Here is a 19682-nt window from a genome sequence, read left to right as displayed (position 1 = left end):
AAATTAAGCTCCAAAAATTATAATATTCATAAGAATAATATATGAATACTTGAAATTAAAACATCAACTCTGAAGTTTGGAAGATGTGCGTAAGCTAGAGCTAGTCTTGTGTTTAAGTGATACAGGCTGCTGTCCTTATGATGTGACTTACCGTCTTCTTCTCAATCTCCTCCTCTCCACTCCCATGTCAGGGGCCATCTGTACCTTTCTCGTTCACCACTGTGTCCTTGTGCCTACACAATACCTGGCACTATGTAGCAGATGCTCAGTAAATGTTGGTAGAATGTGCATGTTTGTGCATATCAGATATATTATATCTTTCAACTAATATTTCAGGTCTGATCATGGTGATTACTTGCTCTTTTTATTTGTTACTTGCCCTCTCACTGGAATTCTTTTTTTTTTTAATGCAAACAGGGTTGTGAATAATAGCCTGTTTCTTACAGTGATTACATTTGAGTTGATTATATTTATAGAAGAGAAACAAGATGACATAAGACATAGCATTCTCATGGGACAAGGTCACTGGAAAGGATGAGGAAAACTATGGATACTGGCAGCAAAGATGTCATTGACTAACTTCCCCACTTTTTAAAACTCATTCATTTATTGATCAAACATATAGTCACTGCCAACTCTGTGCCAGGCATGATACCAAACACTAAAGATACAAAAATGAATTTAAGATAGAATTTTTCTCCTCAAGTGACTCATGATTTATAGGCAGAGATAAAAGTTTAAACAAAACATTTCCTCCTTTTCCTTACCTCTCACATCCAATCCACCAGCATATCTAGTAGGTTTGAATTAGCCCTCTCATTGCTTCCCCTCCCTCTATCTAATTGCTTCTGCCACTGGTCTACCCCAGGCCACCATATCTTTTATCAGATGATACAATAGCCTCTAAAACAATCCTTGCTTTCTTCTACCTTCCAAAATCTAATTAAGTCTCCCAATCTCCACACCTACCTAGAGAGATTATTCTAAAACACTATTCTAGCTAAGCACTACAATGGCTTTCCATTGCCTGTAGGTTCAAGGCCAATTCCTTAGCATGCCCTACAAGGCCTCCAAGACTTGGTCTGTGCTCCTCCACCAGCCACTAAGCTATCCCAGAAACACTTCTCTGTATTCACCTGGCCAACTTCTTTTTGTTGCCATATATCCTATATTGGTCTTGCCATAGCACTTAAAATACTGAAATTTAAATAGTTTGTTTTTCTATCATCCCTGTTAAACCATAAAGCTACTTCAGAATTGGCATTAGTCTTAATGGATGGGTAAGGTTCTCAGACAAATGTAAAGTCTGGAGGTGGCTATTCAGGCAGAGGAAGAGTCCTAGACTATGAACTTGCATAATGTTTAAAGAAACTGTTAATGATATAGCAAGAGACAGAGCTGAGGAGGTGAATCGCAACCAGATTGTAGAAAAACCTGTTTATTATGTGAAGGTCTTTGGGCTTTATCCAAAAAGAATTCAATTTATGTTCCACAGAGCCCCATGAGTAGGCCCTGGCCCATAGGAAGCCTTTATATAAATTAGAAAATGATACCCACTTCAGCAGACCCAGATCAGCATGAGGTCATTTGGCCAGGAGAAAGGGCTTTCCTTGAATTTCTTTCGGTACTCACTAGCTCAGTCATATGTAGTGCCCTGTTTCTGGATCCCTTGGAGCCCTCTGAGAGGTCACAAATGAGGGCCTTCCACCAAGCTGCCCTCTGATACCTTTCTTTCCCCAATGCAGTAATTACAGAAACTTTGCTTTTGTTATATACAATTATAAATATACATTATATGGCTTCTGAGTAAGATTTTATTTGAAGAAAGAGCTTCTTAGATTTTCATTTGAAAATCTGTAGGCAGTAGAGAGCAATTAAAGACTATTAAATAGAAGAATTAAGCAATCAGGTGTGTTTTCAATAATACCATTCTGGCAATAAACTGGAAGATGGATTATAGGGAGCAGAGCTGGCAAGAAGACTGGCAAGAAGTTGATTCCTACCCCCTTCCCCCCAGAATCTAGGTGATTAACGGTGAGAGCCAGATCTTAGATAGGATAAGTGAAGATAAAGAGAAAACCTTAAACAAGCAAGCAAGCAAACAAAAAGTGACAGATGGTATGTGTGGTTGAGAAAGAGGGATAACTTCCCACTTTTGGTGATGGAATAATTTACCTTGATAGAGAATAAAAAATGATGTGCAGAGTTGTTCATTGGGAAAAAATGAGGATAATTTGGCATTCCTCTCCATTTGAGATGCACTCCGGACTTCCAAATAGAGATAGATGCCAGGATAAGCTGACCTTGAACTTAGATTTATAGAACACCAGAGCCAGAAGAGAATTTTAGCATCACTGAACCCAATTTAAAATCAAGAGTTGGGGGGGAGTGACTTATTTAACTGGGAAGGGGCAGAACCAGGATTAGAATTCACATCTGGTTTATAATTCAGCATTCTTCCCAGAATACCATGCTCCTTGTAGTTCTCAACTTTTCACTGAAATTTTCATCAATATCATTAAGCTACATTTAATTAGAATGAGAAGATTATAATTATGAACTTCATATTATGTTGATTCATATCAACTTCTGGGATTGGAACAGGTTTGAGTAGAGGAAAACAGGAAATTAAATCCAACATTTTAAAATATATTTCTTAATGTGTATACTCACTTTTAGTTTCGGTGGGGGTACCAAGTCAGTCTATAGCTTTTTGATGAGAATATACCATGTATTTACACTTTATGCAATATGCAAAATGAAGGTTTGAGTGATTGGGAAATATTTTATGAAGCTATGGATTATGAGCTTGTCCTGGAATGAGGCTGGTCTTGATTAGGGCTTTGCAAGGCACCATGAAATAAAATGTGGAGGCAGAATGAGCTCATTTTATTCTCAGGACAATGATAATATGAATTAGCTAGAACATGGGTTTGAGAGGGGTCAGATTTAGAGTCCCTTCAGTGATGTTCATTCATTTGTAAGTGACAACCTTGTGCCAGACATTAGTAATGCAAAGATAAGCAGTTTTCATTTTATATAGGTTAAGTAACTCTTGATAAATGTTGAAGGAGAGGAAATGATGATAGAGTTGCTTTTGGAAGTTGAAGCTGGGCTTCTGTGTCAGGGTGAAGTGGAGGCGGGCAACTTAACCTGGCAGTCAGGAAAACCGCTAGGAAGCTACTGCATTGAGAGGTACCAGGTACAGATGAGAGGTACCAGGACCTCATTTCATGCAAACAGACATGCAGTGCTGTCTGCAAACAGAGTATTCGTCTGAGTGGGCTAAGTAATCTCCAGTCCTATGATCTTTTCCCTTTGAAATTCCCATGTCATGCCTCTTTTCCATGGCTACCCACTAAGTTACCTGGCTTAAGATTTGTCGCTTGGCCTCCCTGCTTTTCTGGGAAAGCACTGAAAGACCACTCACTGAAGCTGAAATAGCCAATTTCTTTCCCCATTGTGGAAAGCTGTGATCTTTCCCAGATGACAGCTGCAGAAAATCCTGCAAACATTTTATATAAGGCAAATGAAGTGGCAAACAGAAGCAGTACATTCACTGTAGGGGATGGCTTCTATGGATCATAAACCCAAGTTATTCTCACCCAGAATTAGAGACAAGAGCAGGAGCCCTATTTTAAAAATGTAGAATGAAGTGACCATCGCTTGGTCTTTGCTGAAGGAAAAGAGTCAGGAAAAAAGTGGCAGACATGAAGCTGGAAAATGGGCTGCATATTGTGCAGCCTCACACAGTGTGGCAGCTGAGGTCTCCTGGTCTAGATGCCTTTAGACACTTCATTATAATGAAAAGCTGCAACATTGAGGGGATTGGCTCTAGAGTAAGCTCAGGACTTTTATCACAGTCGATTTGGTCTACATAAGCTTGGATATTCCTGTTCACTTTAGAATGAATCAGAAATAAGCCAAGTGAGTAACCCTTCACTACCTACCTAGCACAGTGGTTTTCAGAGTATGGTCCCAGACCAGCAAGGCCAGGATCACCTAGAAATTTGTTAGAAACATAAATCCTCTCTCCTACTCCAGACCTACGGAGTCACAGACTTGGAGTGAAGCCCAGCAATCTATGGTTTAACAAGCTCTACAAGTAACTAACGCAGGCTAAAGTTTAAGAATCATTGATCGAGATTTTGTTATTTGGCTTAGCTTTACTGTTTGCCAATATGACCCTTGACCCCACTGGTGGTTACTCAGTACTTGGGATTGGGCATTAAATAAGCCCCAAAATTATTTTTTTAAAAGATTTTATTTATCTATTCGACAGGATAGAGACAGCCAGTGAGAGAGGGAACACAAGCAGGGGGAGTAGGAGAGGAAGAAGCAGGCTCATAGCGGAGGAGCCTGATGTGGGGCTCGATCCCAGAACACCGGGATCACGCCCTGAGCCGAAGGCAGACGCTTAACCGCTGTGCCACCCAGGTGCCCCCCAAAATTATTTTTAACCAGAGAAATATGGGTAGTAGAGTGCATGAGCTTTGAGACTATCTAAGACATTACTTACTGTCATTATAAACCTCTTTGTGTTTCAGTTTCTGTTGCAAAATATATAAGCAAATATATAAGCATAGTTCAGTGCTTTTATAAATACTGTATTTTTATAAATACAGGGCACCCAGTTAAATTTGAATATAAGACAAACATAAGCAATATTTAGTATGTTTCAGACATGTTATAGAACATACTTATACTAAGAAAAGTGTTTTTCTGAATAATTATTATTAGTGTTTTTTTAAAGATTTTGTTTATTTATTTACCAGAAAGACAGAACACAAGCAGGGGGAGCAGCAGGCAGAGGGAGGAGCAGGCTCCCTGCTGAGCAAGGAGATCTATGCAGGACTTGGTCCCAGGACCCTGGGATTACGACCTGAGCGGAAGGCAGATGCTTAACCAACTAAGCCACCCAGGTGTCCTTATTATTAGTGTTTTATTTGAAAGCCAAATTTAACTTGATATCTTATACATTTATTTGCTAAATCTGCTAACCCATTAATATTACCCATTGGCTGCCTTGTCGTGGGACGCTGGACAAGCCAGTTGAGCCATGGGTGACTTCCCAGAAGACAAGGTGAACTTGAGTTAAGTATTAAAAAGAAAACAGGAAATAGCTAAAGGAGATAATGTATGTTAAGCATGGGTGGCAAAATCTGTCTATTTGTTAGAAATTTTTGTTGGGAAGTAATGGAGATCCACCTGAGCTAATTTAATCAAGAAGAGGAATGAATTAAGACACTGGCAGTGTCTTCTCAAATTCCAGGATGAATTGGTCAACTAAGCCCTGGGAAAGACACCCATTAATCTTTTCCTTTTCTGGAAAACTGTTAAATGGATTTTGGTTCTTTGGTTCTCAGTGGACTAATAGCACCTAATGAGGTCAGTGTAATAGGTGAATTTTTAAGGTGAGAATTTTCGAAAAGGAGAAATCTTAGTTGGAGGAGTTTTAAAATTCCCAGGGGGGCACTTCCATGAGCTTCATGGGAGGGGGCAGGAGGAGAGCAGACAGACATAACTAAGTAAATTTGGAAGAGGTCATAATGATTTGAAGTTATTCAAGTCAGCCTATGTGTGTGTGCGTGTTGTATTTTTTTTTCTTTTTGCTGGCATAAAGCTCCTGTCTTTTTGTAAGTAAAGTTTTGAGGGTTTTTCGTTGTTGTTCTTAACCTACCTTCAGCGACTTTAGGAATAAAAGAAAAATAAGACCTTTTTGCTGCCTTAACCTTCAGAGCTTTTCTGGTTTCATTATAGTTTACATAAAATCTATGGAGTTGTTCCTTTTAAACAGATTCTGATTTTAAGTGATCAGTTGTTCTCTTTAAGTACATCCAATATAGTTCCCCAGCTAGTGTTCTCTATTTGATAGTGTGTTATTGCATTTCCTTCAACACATTAAACATTAATCAGGTTCTTCCATGATGTGGCCCTTTGGTCTGTAATTAATTTATCTATTTGACCAAAGAGGGTTAATACTGAAGGAGACAATAAAGGACAAGCTAACTCAGTAATACCCCTTAAAAGCCAATAGCTGCTGCAGAGTTACGTTTCAGACCCTGTGACCTGAATTACATTCTGAATCAGGCCTTGAGAGGGTCTGCAAATGACTGGGTACCGTGAGATGTGTGGAGTGGGGCAAAAACAGAGACGCATAAGTTGGTGAGAAATCTGCCACGTGCTGAACTTTAGAAGCTTTCAACAAGGTTGCCATAAAGATACAAGTTGGATCAGAACAACTGACTGTTTTCTTGCAGGCAGCAGACAGGTTAAAGGGGAATTACAACACTTCATAAAACTTAACTGAAACGCCTCTTTTTATATTTTTCTTCCCCCAAACCCCATTCATCTTATTTCTTCCTCCCTTTCTCATACAAAATGTCAGAAACCCTTTAAGTATCTTGTTGGTAGCTCTCTTCCTTTCTCTCCCCATTTTTATCTTCTTTCGGTAATCACTTCTTACCTTTCTTAGGCAAATCGCTTACCCCTTTTATCATGACTATAATACTTTACCGTTATCTAGCGCTGTACTAAGTACTTCACAAGCATTATCTCATCTGATCCATGCAGCAATCTTATCATCCCTGTTTCCAGATGAAGAAACTGAGATTCTGGGATCATGTGACTTGCCCCAAGCCACGTAGCTGCTAAGTCCTAGAGCTGGGGACAAGATCCCAGGTGGATGAGGGTGTGTCAGGGCTCCCAGGCTTGTGTTCTTAGATTCTCAGCTCTGACATATGTCCATTATAGATCCTGGTGTGAAACACAAAAGCAAAAATATGCTTTTTAAATAACCCGTAATCTCTACATCCACAAAGAACCAGAGCTGAGACTTTGTTATCTTTCCTTTTAATTGTTTTAAATGCATAATGAACAGGAATGTTTACATTTTAACACCAGTATTTGGTGATCATTTTTAGTGAATTGACAGCCTTAAAAAATATATAAAATCACAATACTTATTTTCCAACAGAAAATATTTTAATACCTATGAAAGAGTAGATATTGCATGTTATTTTAAATTGTATCTTCAAAGTGGAACAAATAATTTGTCAGGTATTATTTGACTTTTCAGTGATACTATATCATGTTCCAGAGTACTCACTCGTTTAATGCAAAATTTAGATGTGATTCAGTCGACACGTTAATGATAAAATGTCCTTTTTATTTCTAAGACATTTTCTGCAAGGAAATATACCAGAATTCTAAAGAAAATGAAACAAGAAAGAGATTAAAATTAGCCTTTTAATCTTTTGGATAGTTCCATTTCACAAAATGAATATTGTAGACTTATATGTGAAACAGCAAGCACTGAAAAAATGAAACCATCAACTTAGTTGCATGGGTAGGGGAGAAACTATTTATGTAAATAGATTTCTAATACATATCAGGAATGTGATAAAGACTATACTTTTTTTATTGGGACAAAGTGTTACTTGAGTCTGAAGCCAGTGATGTATTTATATGTTTCAAAATGAATGCAAGTGGTGACTTTACTCACAAAGGTTATCTACTAGTAGTGAAAGCAAATTAATTTTAAATAACTATGACCCTTCAGCCAGATGCTGTTTCAAGTGAGTGGGAGGAAGGGAAGTTGAGTGTCCCACTTTGGCTTGATATTCTTTCCTCTATATTTTGAGAATTTGAATATATAAATTTTGCCTCTCACATCCATATTGCTTTTTTAATTAATTAATTAATTAATTAATTTTGCTTTTTTAATTTAAAACGACCCATTCTGAGGAACTCTGTATCAGCATAGGCTTCAGAAAAAGGCAAAATGAGGTTGGAATCATGTCCCTGCCCTCAACACCACTGTGATCTTGTCAGTAAATTTCATCATCTGTAGAATGAGAATCAGTGTTTCAGAAATGGTGGGGTTTAAGTACCAGTGAATAAATGAAATGGCTAGAATGATACGGCACATGCAAGCCCTCTTAAAATTTCCATTTCCATCCTGTTCACCTTTCAATATGTCCTTGAGCATAGCATCTCTGACTCATCTTTGATCAATAGCTGCAGCTTTTGTATGTACTATACACCACAGTTCACACACACCCAGATGCATTGCCTGTCTGCTTACTCCTCTCATTAACTCTGGGCACACTTACTCTTTTCATGGGAGCCTGAGGTTCAAAGAGATGAACCGACTTGACCATGGTCACGCCGCTGGGACTCCAGTCCAAGTATCCTGAAGGCTCGTCCAGTGCTCTTTTTACTGAACTAAAGTCGCCTACTTCCTCTGCATGTTCAGGAAAAAACATCTGATTTAGGCTGTGATGTCCTCACCCCTGCAATTGACAATTAAGGATTCCACTGTATACAAAAGGAAAAATTTAGTACAGTTTGAATAGATACAACATCCAGAATTCTTTTTTAAATGTCAGCCACTCCCTTCTATGGAAAGCAGTGTTTTAAGATATGATTAATATTCTGAGCATAGGGTGATGGTAAACACTATGTGTTTGCATTATCGTGAGATGACTAAATTACCCACTCTCAAAGGACCAGCTGCTGCAGGGCGGCTGGCACCCGTGTTGCCGACATTCTCGAATCTATTTTAATTGGTAATTTTCCTTTTTTTTTTTTTTTGGTCAGTCAGAGAGGAAATGTGTGTGTAAATCTATTAAAGCCATATCATCTGTTATGATGATATGACATCATTGAATCTTAATAAGTGAAATGTTTCACCTCAGAATTTTGAAGCTAGTCAGAGTTCTCATTGAGACCAGTCTCTTTAACTCAGCTCCCCAAACAGGTATAGAGAAGTTATGGGAAAAAATGATATAAAAATTATTCCCATACTTTTTGTATGGGGTGGAAAGCTGTAGAAATAAGCCAGGTGAGAGATGATGTTGACTTCAACCAGGGTGGTAGCAGTGCAGATTGAGAAACATGGATGGATTGCAGATACATTTTGCAGGTAGAGCTGAATGTGTGGTGATGGGATGAGGAAGTCAAGCAAGGGTAGCCCCTTATTTTTTACTCTGAGCAACACCCGGAACTGAGATGGGCCATACTAGAGTGGATATTCAGAGTAAAGGAAGGAAATCTTTCTAGTCTCAAGCCTCATACTTTTAACCATTATTAAAGTTTTTACTAATTGTCATGAATATAGAAGAGATTTGAAATCCATGGCTACATAAATATATATTACCTGGACAGTTTTATAGAAAAGTCAGATCATTCTTTCCCAAGAGAAAATGCCAACAAGGAGAGTTTAGTCACCATAATTCTTGGTTTTCAAAGTAAATACCTAAGGCAAAGATTATCTGAGATTTTCTTTGAATTTTGTGAAAATCTGAACTTTAATATCTATAATTCTGTGATATGAATTTGAGGGGGGAAGAAAAAGAAACATGGGAAGATTGTTTACCAGAGAGCTAACACATATATTTTAGATGATTGGGTCATGTATATTTTTTCTTCTTTCTACATGGTTACATTTTTCAGATTTTCTAAAATGACTATTTATTACCTTCATGAGTAGCAAATTAAAAATTTAAGGAAAATTAATCTACAAGATTACAATTGCTATGTCTCTATAGTCCATAGTAAATTCTGACAACCACTGAAATCCTAACCCTCAGTCGAACCAGTTAAAACCAAACAAAACAATGACATAACTGACAGAGACCTTAAAACATGTCTTTCTAACTGCACCACGTGCTCCCCTTCGCAGTGGACCCGGGTGCCAGAAGGGCCTGACCAGTAGTGCAGTCCATTTGGGAAGGCTGGAAGGCTGGGGAGTTCAAGGTTTCCTTCATTTGAACTGTTTCTTCCAAATAGAAACATTTTAAAATTGCTTGTACTCTTTGCTTCCCCACTTTAATATGGTTTAAGAAATCCTCCCAGCCACCCCTCACTTTTACTTCTTTCCCTGTCTTCCAGGGTCAATGATTGTATCTTGCGGGTGAACGAGGTCGATGTGTCAGAGGTTTCCCACAGTAAAGCCGTGGAAGCTCTCAAAGAGGCGGGGTCTATCGTTCGGCTGTATGTGCGCAGAAGACGACCCATTCTGGAAACTGTTGTGGAGATCAAACTGTTCAAAGGGCCTAAAGGTAATAAAAACATAAATGACTCGCAATGAGACACCTGTGACAAGCCATTTGGCTAAAATGTGTGCCGTAATCCACTGACAACATACTCTCTTCTTTTATGTTCTGACATTCAGTGCTCACCTAGACATTTGCAATCATGCAATAGTGGTTTTTACAGAAGGTCAAGGAAATCGATACTCTAAATATGAACTCAGAGAAAGAAAGGACAGATTTATATAGGAATGTCCTTATAAGCAATGTTCTTATAAATATAAACCAGTTGCATTTTTCTATAAATTTTTAATTTTACTGTATCATCATGACTTGGCATATACATTCCTTCTCTTTTTTAAGATATAAATGGTGACTCCTCATTTAGTAAAATAGTAATAATATGAATGATAGTAATTAAACTAGTCTGTCCTGAAATAACAGTTATTATATGTTATAATACCGTTGCGATTTAATTTGTAATATTCTCAGGTATTACACCCAGCAAGTACTACAGAACACTTTTATACTTGCAATAGTCAAAATAGTTAAAATTTATTTTTTTTAAATGCTCACAAATCTCTTGAGGTAATCGCAGTTACTCTGGGAAATCACACGAACAGTGACATGAATTATTACACTAGTTTTTAAGAATAGTCGTTTGGGCTCTGCTCTTCAGAATGATGACATTTAATATTAGCTTAACAGTATTTCAAGTATTTTAGAAAAATCCAATAATTGGCTTAACAGTATTTTAAATATTTTTAGAAGATTATGACTGGATAGTTACTGTATTATTTGAGTAAATCTTTTCTCTTTCCCTTAAAATCTACATAATCTCTAATGCTATATGGGACCAAGGAAGTAAGCAGACTGCCTTCTCTGGAAGGCAGTAGTGGCTGATATTTAAGATCTCAGACCCAAGAGTCAGACAGGAGTGAGTTTAAAAGCCTGGTTCAGCTGCTTACCAGCAGAGTGATATTGGTTGGACCAATCCCCTCATTATTAAATGGAGATCATAATGGTAGCATCTGTCCCACAGGGTTTATGAGAATTAAACATTTAACTAAATCTTGCTGGTTAAACGTGTAACCTCCAGAGCCAAAGTGCTACCTCTTGCAGCTCACTAGCTGTTTGACCTTGAGCAAATTGCTTAACCTCTCTGAGCCTTAATTTTCTCATCTACAAAATGCAGCTAATAATAGCATTTGCCCCTAGAAATGTGAGGATTAGATGAGCCAATTCACATAAAGTATTTAGAAGAGTGGATGGCCCAAACTGACTGCCAAACAAATATTACCTATACATACATGTTATTTGTAGTATTTTTTACTACAGATGGTTTCAACCTTAGCTATAATTGCTTGGTAATGTAATGAAAATATACAAAGATGCCTTGTGGGCTAAATACAAATGCATTAAAATCACATAATTAAATCTGGAAAAAAAAAGTAAAGTATTTGCATACCACAGTGTCTGCTAGTATGAAAGAAAACACTTTCTAACCTCTGCACATTTACTAAAATCATATTTGCAAGGTGCTTTAAAGATAAACAATTTGAGCATCACACTATGTCTATTAAAAATATATACTATTTACAAATAACAAGTAGATATTTCTACAATTCAATTAACAGCAATTATTCAGCACAGCCCTAAAGCGAATACCAGTTTGAGGCACTCAGCAAAACATCAGCATCTATTAGCAGGCCTCCTGCTAGCTGAGTCATTCGATGACCTCCAACTGCTCAGCAGAGCACTTCAAGGTTCTAGGGAATCCATAGCCAAAACTCCTTAATTTTAGCAGGAACAGATTTGGGGCATCTTTGATACCAGGGCCCCCTCTGGCTGGTTTCTTTCAGTCTGAACTGTTGTCTCCTTTAAGCTGGGAATAGGACAGGAATTGCCCTAGGACATAAAAAGGGAGAAGTGGGGACAGGTGAGCACAATCCACCAAGAATACCCTGGCAATAACCCAAAAGTGCATGACATACGAATGATAGGTTTGGTCTACTGAGGTGTGAAGAACCAGGAAGGTATTAGAACTAACCTCACATTCCAGAAAGCAGGCTCCTGCCACATCCCTATAGTGGGATGTGGGCCTGTTGGTCCTGTTGGGATTATGTTTAGTCAGGCATACATTTTTGCACTGACACCATCCAGAGGTCACTGATAGGGATTTGTTTTTCTATATAAAGTTTATTGACACCCAAGAAAAGAAAAGGTGTTAGTCATTGTTTCAATTCCTAATGCCTTTCCCAGTGCCTTAAACACAGGAAGTGCTGAATCAGTAAACTGAATAATTAAATTAGATTCTGCACTAAATATAATGATACTTTGAAATGTTAACTCACTTGGCACCTTTTAATTCTTTGTTTTGAATGACGATATATTAAAATAAATTTCTACCAATGTTTAACTCATACCGTGGAGACTCTCATGCACCAGGGAGGATAAGGATGAATCAGATGTGATTCTGATGGAAAAATCAGAAAGTTCTCATGGGAGAGAAAGACTTAAAGTCAGCTAACTTTAATGCAAGACAAAATGAAATCAGCTCTGTGATGGATCATGTGTCATGATTCATCTTGACCAGGAGAGCAGAATGCTCCAGAACATTTAAAATTGTAACAGGTCCATTTAAAATGTCCACAGGTCCTTATCATCTACACTTTGTTGAGATGTGGGCATTCTCTATAGTCCATCAACTCTCTAGCCAACTGGGCTAACTCACCTCAATTATGTTTGTATAATACAGAACTAACCGGATGTCTTCATCAATTTAGTCCTTCAATGATTCAAGGAATATTAAGTATTTACTATGTTCCTGGCACAGAGGCTGACAGTGGAGATTCATGAAAAAAGTAGAAATAGTTCTTGCTCAAGGAGATGATAGCCTGATGTAGAAAATACCTGTAATATAAACGGGAAACATGCTAGAATGAACATAAAAGATTTTAAATTGGCCAAGCAACTAGAGGGTCAAAGAAGACTTCTGTAAGGAAGTGCCACTTAAGCTAAACCTTGAAAGGAAAAGAAAAATAGAAGTTAGCCAGATAATAAAAGAGTGGAAGAGAGCATCCAGACAGAAGTAAAAGCATGTGTGTATGAAGGCCCTGAAGTAGAAAAGATCTTCATATCTTCTGGGAATTGAAAGAAGTCAGTTGTGACTGGTGTTTAATGATAGGATAATGAAAGACATGAAATGATATTGTCAAAGTAAGTGGCACCAGATCATGCAAAGCCTTGTTGACCATATTTGAAGATCTGTTATTTTATTTCAAGTGTAACAAAAAGTCATTGCAAAATTTTTAGCATAGGAGTGACATAATCAAATTAGTCATTTTCAGAAGATCATTTGGCCACTGTGAAGAAAATGCATTGAAGGGGCATGAGTGGGAGCAGAGATCTTTTAAGGGTTATGTGCAGAAGGTCAAGAAAAATGGATGGAGTCAAGCTGTGTGTCGGAGAAATAATTAATGCCACTTAATTCGTCTAGATATGGAGTATGTCTAAGGATGAGGCCCAGTTTTCTAAGGGAGCAATTGAATGGATTAGGGTGCCATCTATGAGACAGGGAAGACTGGAGAGGAACCCAAGTGGGGAGATTAGGAATTTGCTTTTGAACATGTTGAAAAGACTGTGATGCATTTGAAAAGGAGATCTAGGAGGCAGAACTGGAAAATATCTGTCTGAAATCCCTGTCAAGGTAATATTCTGAATTTACCCTATATTTCGTCATATATCTAGAATTGGGGAAATATCTGAATATTGATTTTCTCACTTTTCATCAGTAATCTTTAATATAAAGGTTGTGAATATGGCTCTATTAGCTATTTTGAACAGTTACAATAAAAATAAGAATCTATTTTTGTAGATATTCTTAATGCCCAGACTATTTTTGTTTTGGGATTATTTTTGGTTTTGTTTATTTGTGGGTTTTTTTCTGGTTATATGGAGTGTTAAGGGATCCTTGAAAAATTGGGGCGCCTAGGTGGCACAGCAGTTAAGCATCTGCCTTCGGCTCAGGGCGTGATCCCGGCGTTGTGGGATCAAGCCCCACATCAGGCTCCTCCGCTATGAGCCTGCTTCTTCCTCTCCCACTCCCCCTGCTTGTGTTCCCTCTCTCGCTGGCTGTCTCTATCTCTGTCGAATAAATAAATAAAATCTTTAAAAAAAAAAAAAGGGATCCTTGAAAAATAATTCGTGATAGAGTTAAATGTATAGTTTTTTTAATTCTATACCCTTATGTTTATTCCATAATTGTATAAAGTACTAATTCTGAAATGAGCTTCGATGTATGTGATTCTGTCTCTATAGCAGTGCTGGTCTTCCCGATATTCAACTGGAATTACTGGCGGTTGATTAATGGCCATGTATTTCAGTAATGAAGATTTTGGGTAATATCCACTAATAATTTAGAATGTCTTTTTATTTTTTAGGATTTTATTTATTTATTTGACAGAGAGTGAGACAGTGAGAGAAGGAACACAAGCAGGGGGAGTGGGAGAGGGAGAAGCAGGCTTCCCGCTGAGCAGGGAGCCTGATGCGGGGCTGGATCCCAGGACCCTGGGATCATGACCTGAGCAGAAGGTAGACGCTAAAGGACTGAGCCACACAGGCACCCCATAGAATGTCTTTTCTTAACAATATGTAAAAATTTTCCTAACCTCACAGTTACAGATTTGGTCACTGCAAGCAGCTGGGGTGTCTGTTTGTGGACAGTTTAGGAAAAAAATGGGTAATCATGTATAGGAAGTAGCGATTAGGCAAATTCATTTAAATTTTCCAAGCAACCAAAAATATGCAAGGAAGATAATCTGAAGTAGGCATGTGGTTTCCCAGGAAATTGGTTTACAATACACATCTTTCTAGTGACTTTCCCAAGAACACTCTAAGCCATAATTTCTAAGAAGCTGTATAATTAAACATGTGCAGATTTGTTCCTGTGGCCTGAGCCAAGGAAGCCTAAACCTATATAAGAAATGAGATGTCTTCATTTAAGATGTTCTTATTGCTTAAGGATTATACAACTAGGTTAAGGTCAAGTTCTAAAATTGAAAAATGTTAAGGCCATAACTTTGTTAATATCCAAAAGTAGACTTGCTTGTGGCTTTATTTTAGCCACTTTATTAAAACTGAGTGATAAAGCCCATCTCTCAAAACAGTTCCGCAATTCTTTATTATTTAAAAAACATATTTTTAAGCATGTTTTAATTTTTTCACACACACACAAACACACGCATATGTTGCACTTCCATAGGTCTGTAATAGTGCAAACTGAAAATGCCGTGAAGATTATAGTTCTCATTTTGTATAAGAAGTAAAAATAAGTATAAAATATTCTGACTGTAAGAGTCATTATACTAATGGCTATTTATAATGTGTATACTTCAGTCATTGGAAAAGCCACATGTGTGGTGGTGAGGTTCCCTGTTGTCTTTAAGTAGCTGTGGTTCCCGAAACAAGTGCCTTAACCTCTCTGTGCCTCAACCTTCCTCATCTGCAAAATCGATATAACCTGAGTATCTAATTTGTAAGCTTATTCTCAGGATAATAATTGTAAATTTTAAATACATGTTTATACTATTTTTATCTTTTTATTATCATAATTGGCTAAAATTTGATTTAAAAAAGCAGCAAAGCATGTACTCATCCCAGTGCTTTATTTCTTTGTTTTTCTAATTTAAATTCAGTTAGCCAACATATAGTACATCCTTAGTTTTTGGTGTAGTGTTCAGTGATTCATTAGTTGCATATAACACCCAGTTCTCATCACATCCCCAGTGCTTTAAAAGAGCCTCTTCTAGTATTTTATACAATCTTGTTTTTTAGTATTATTTGTTGACTATTATTTGTGAACTATTTATTAAAATAAATTAAAAGTTAATTAAAATTTCTTAATATTCAGCAATTCCAGATGGAGCCACTAGATATATTTTTGCATGTTAACCCAGGTTTCTGCGTGCATGTGCATAAACACACACACACACACAAAATATATTGCCTTTAGCATATATCCATGCACATATATTGTATATGCAGCTGAGTTCTCTCTGGCTCTATACAAATTTATTTCTAACAGTGTCTGAGTTACCATGTGGCATATGAATCTGTTTTATGAAAATGTGCATCTATGTTTATATGTATATATTTTTCCTTAGTTTTCCTAGTATGGGCAAATATTTCAGTAGACTCCATGTGCAGAAATAGCTCCAAGCATGTTGAAAACTGACCTCATGATGGCCCCTTAGTACCAACTTCCACCACAGCCCCTTCCCCAGCGTAATCTCCTGCTCTGACCTCTCCAGTTCAGTTAAAGGTTATCCTAGTCCCCAGATTAAAAAGCTCAGAATCCTTTTATTTTGATTCTTCTCTCTTCCCTACTGCTTTTATTAAATCAGGCATCATGTTCTTTGGAAGTTACCTCCAACACAAGTAATCTCTTTAAAATCTTCACTGCCATTATTGTGTTATCCATATCTTCATTATGGATATGGATATCCCTGCTTATATGCTCCTCTTAGATACATTTTGCAAAAATCACAGCTCTATTCATTGTTTTCCCCTGCTCAGATGTCTCTAGTGGTTCTTCATTACCACTAGGTAAAAATCTAAATTTCTTGCCATAGCATTTCATGCCCCCTATGATCTCCCTCTCCTCCAGGGACAAAATTCCATTTCAGCCTTCTTTTCTGTCTTCTCATTCATGCAGCTTCACATCCAGGGAAGCTGGACTCTATACAATTCCTTTTTTTTAATAATAATTTTTTATTATGTTATGTTAGTCACTATACAATACATCCTTAGTTTTTGATGTAGTGTTCCATGATTCATTATTTGCATATAACACCCAGTGCTCCATGAAATATGTGCCCTCCTTAATACCCATCACTGGCCTATCCCAATCCCCCACCCCCTCCCCTCTGAAGCCCTCAGTTTGTTTCCCAGAGTCCATAGTCTTTCGTGGTTCATTCCCACTTCTGATTACCCCCCTTCATTCTTCCCTTCCTTCTCCTACCAATCTCCCTGCTATTTCTTACATTACATAAATGAGTGAAACTATATGATAATTGTGTTTCTCAGCTTGACTTATTTCACTCAGCATAATCTCCTCCAGTCCTGTCCGTGTTGCTGCAAATGTTGGGTAATCGTTCTTTCTGATGGCTGAGTAATATTCCATTGTATATATGGACCACATCTTCTTAATCCATTTGTCTGTTGAAGGGCATCTCGGCTCCTTCCACAATTTAGCTATTGTGGACAATGCTGCTATGAACATTGGGGTGCATATGGCCCTTCTCTTCACTACGTCTGTATCTTTGGGGTAAATACCCAGTAGTGCAATTGCTGGATCATAGGGTAGCCAGTTAGAATGGCAAAAATTGACAAGGCAAGAAACAACAAATGTTGGAGAGGATGTGGAGAAAGGGGATCCCTCTTACACTGTTGGTGGGAATGCAAGTTGGTACAGCCACTTTGGAAAACAGTATGGAGGTCCCTTAAAAAGTTAAAAATAGAGCTCCTGGACTCTGTACAATTTCTTAAACACGGGTCATACTCTCCTGCCCTTAGGACTTCACTCACTGCATTCCCACCTTTGGAATGCCTTTCCTTACCACTATGGCCAGTGCCTGTCAGAATCATATCCATCCCCCAAAAGCCAAGCCGGTTCAGTTTTCTCTCCTCACAAAACTGTCAAGAGACTGATCGAATTAGAAGCAATCTTTCACTCCCAAGGACTTCAGACGTGCTTTATTGCTTTCTCTCTGTTCATACTTTTGTTACAATGCGATCCAAACAACTCATAGGGTGTAGGAAAGCGATATCAGCAACCTAGGTTAAGAAAATGAGCAAGCTGCTAATTCTCACACTTAAGGAACTGAGTATATGATCTCTGCCCCGACCTGTGCAAAGTGGAAGCATCTGGTGAATGCTGAAAAGGAAGATACAAGCCCTAGATTCAGTCTGTGACCAAACTCTGAGCAGTAATTGGGAGGACTTGGAGTGGAGAGATGGAGGAGAGTCCAAGACAGATCACGACCATCACTGCAGTATGGCAAGCAGAAAAAAGAATGGCCAGGATGTAAGATCAATGATTTTAGTACAAGGAGTAAAACCCTTGCATTGGTCCTCTTTTTTTCAAACTTGACCGTAACTGTCTGTTCAAGAGATTGGGATGAAACAGTATTTGAAGCACCTAACACTTTGCTTAAAAGACTGATAAATCAAAAATCAGTTTCCAAATTATTGAGGATTCTTATTTTATTTTTTCTTAATAGCCTTCTTGATAGATTTATTGTCCATCTTGGTTAAACGTTAATATGGCATACATCCAGTATTACGGACAGAGAACTTCTCAGATATCTAACTTGAATGAAGCTTATGACTTGTCTCTATCTGCATACTCATATTTTTTCCTAATCTATCCTTGTTCCGCCACCTACTCTTGTCTCTTCTCTCTCTGACACTGACGATCCTGAAGTGAACTTCCTCGGTGTTGATATGAGGCACTCATCTGACAGTTTTCAGAGATGGTTACTTGGTAAATTATTCTACAACTTGAATTTTGGCATATAGGCCTAGCACTGCAGGTATTGAGCAAACAATAAGTACTCTGTGAACATTTGAATGAACTAAGATTTTAGTTGAAAATTAAATGCATCCTCCTTACACATACTACAGAGATTGCCAGCACTGAAACCATTCTTTTTATTCCCTCTGTCCATGGATAGCTTTGCTGATGGCATTTTCTAATAAACTGGACTACTATCACCTGATCACCATAACTCGGAAGTGTTTAGGAGAACAAAGTTCTCAGATGTCCATAATTCAGCTGTTTATACCCAAGCAGTTCACCAGACCCCTGGGTCAACACTGAGCACAAAGGTTATGCAACTGCTTTGATTACTGGCATCCAACCCTGCACTGCATCAGGGGACACCATACATTCCCCCCTTTCTTACCATGGGGTAAATTATAATGTGTATTCCTTTTTAATACATATGCAAGTGTGTCTCTGAGTGCAAGGCACAGTTTACTCTCTATTTAGGCCCATGTCCTGGGCTCTGAGTTCCAAGTGGCAGGTAGGCCTATCTGTGGTAAAGGACCATTCTGAATAATGGTTTGATTCTTAATAAGCACAAATGGCAAATTCAGCTGTTTGGCATGAGGTCTCAAAACACATTTTCCTTTTAGTGCTAAAATTTTTCAGTCCTTTTGAATTACCAAAATTGTTCCCCTGAGTACACAGGGGAATTTGCTTGACTGCATGTGCAGTGAAACCTCTTATTGAAGTATAATGTTCAGAGTCAAAGAGAAAATGCCTATTTGTATTAAGCAAGAGAACCAGTCTTCTTGGAAATATATTGTGCCTCAGTCACCACTCTCTGTCCCCCAAAAGAAGAAATCCTTTTTTTAAATTGGACAAAGGACAACACATTTGATGAGTTCACCTTGTTCTGAGGAACTTTCTATAGAATTTCTTGAATATGTATGTGGTTAGTCCCTGATTATTTTTGGATAAAAGACATATCCTTGTGGACTGTGAGGCTCTTTCTCTGAGCTAGTATTTAGTCAGTCTTCAGAATGATATCTGTAAAAAGCTCTCCCCTGAAATCTTGTAGCAAATTATTTATTCATGAAAAA

General features: G+C 37.9%; 1 protein-coding gene across 8 annotated transcripts in view; it reads left to right on the top strand.

The window, feature by feature from the left end:
- The window catches only part of DLG2 (discs large MAGUK scaffold protein 2), an 857148-nt gene that overhangs the window by 325674 nt on the left and 511792 nt on the right, over window positions 1-19682 (top strand). For all 8 annotated transcript variants that reach the window (XM_087868197.1, XM_087868200.1, XM_045815593.2 and 5 more), the window contains exon 5: window positions 9895-10064. In XM_087868197.1, the coding sequence (XP_087724323.1) occupies window positions 9895-10064 (170 nt within the window). The remainder of the gene's footprint in view (window positions 1-9894; window positions 10065-19682) is intronic.

The sequence above is a fragment of the Ursus americanus genome, chromosome 16 (genome assembly GCF_024610735.1).
Source record: "Ursus americanus isolate L20-20 chromosome 16, mUrsAme1.1.p, whole genome shotgun sequence".
NCBI classification, from domain to species: Eukaryota; Metazoa; Chordata; class Mammalia; order Carnivora; family Ursidae; genus Ursus; species Ursus americanus.
The sequence above is the reverse complement of the archived record's forward strand: the minus strand, read 5'-3'. Positions and strand labels throughout refer to the sequence as shown.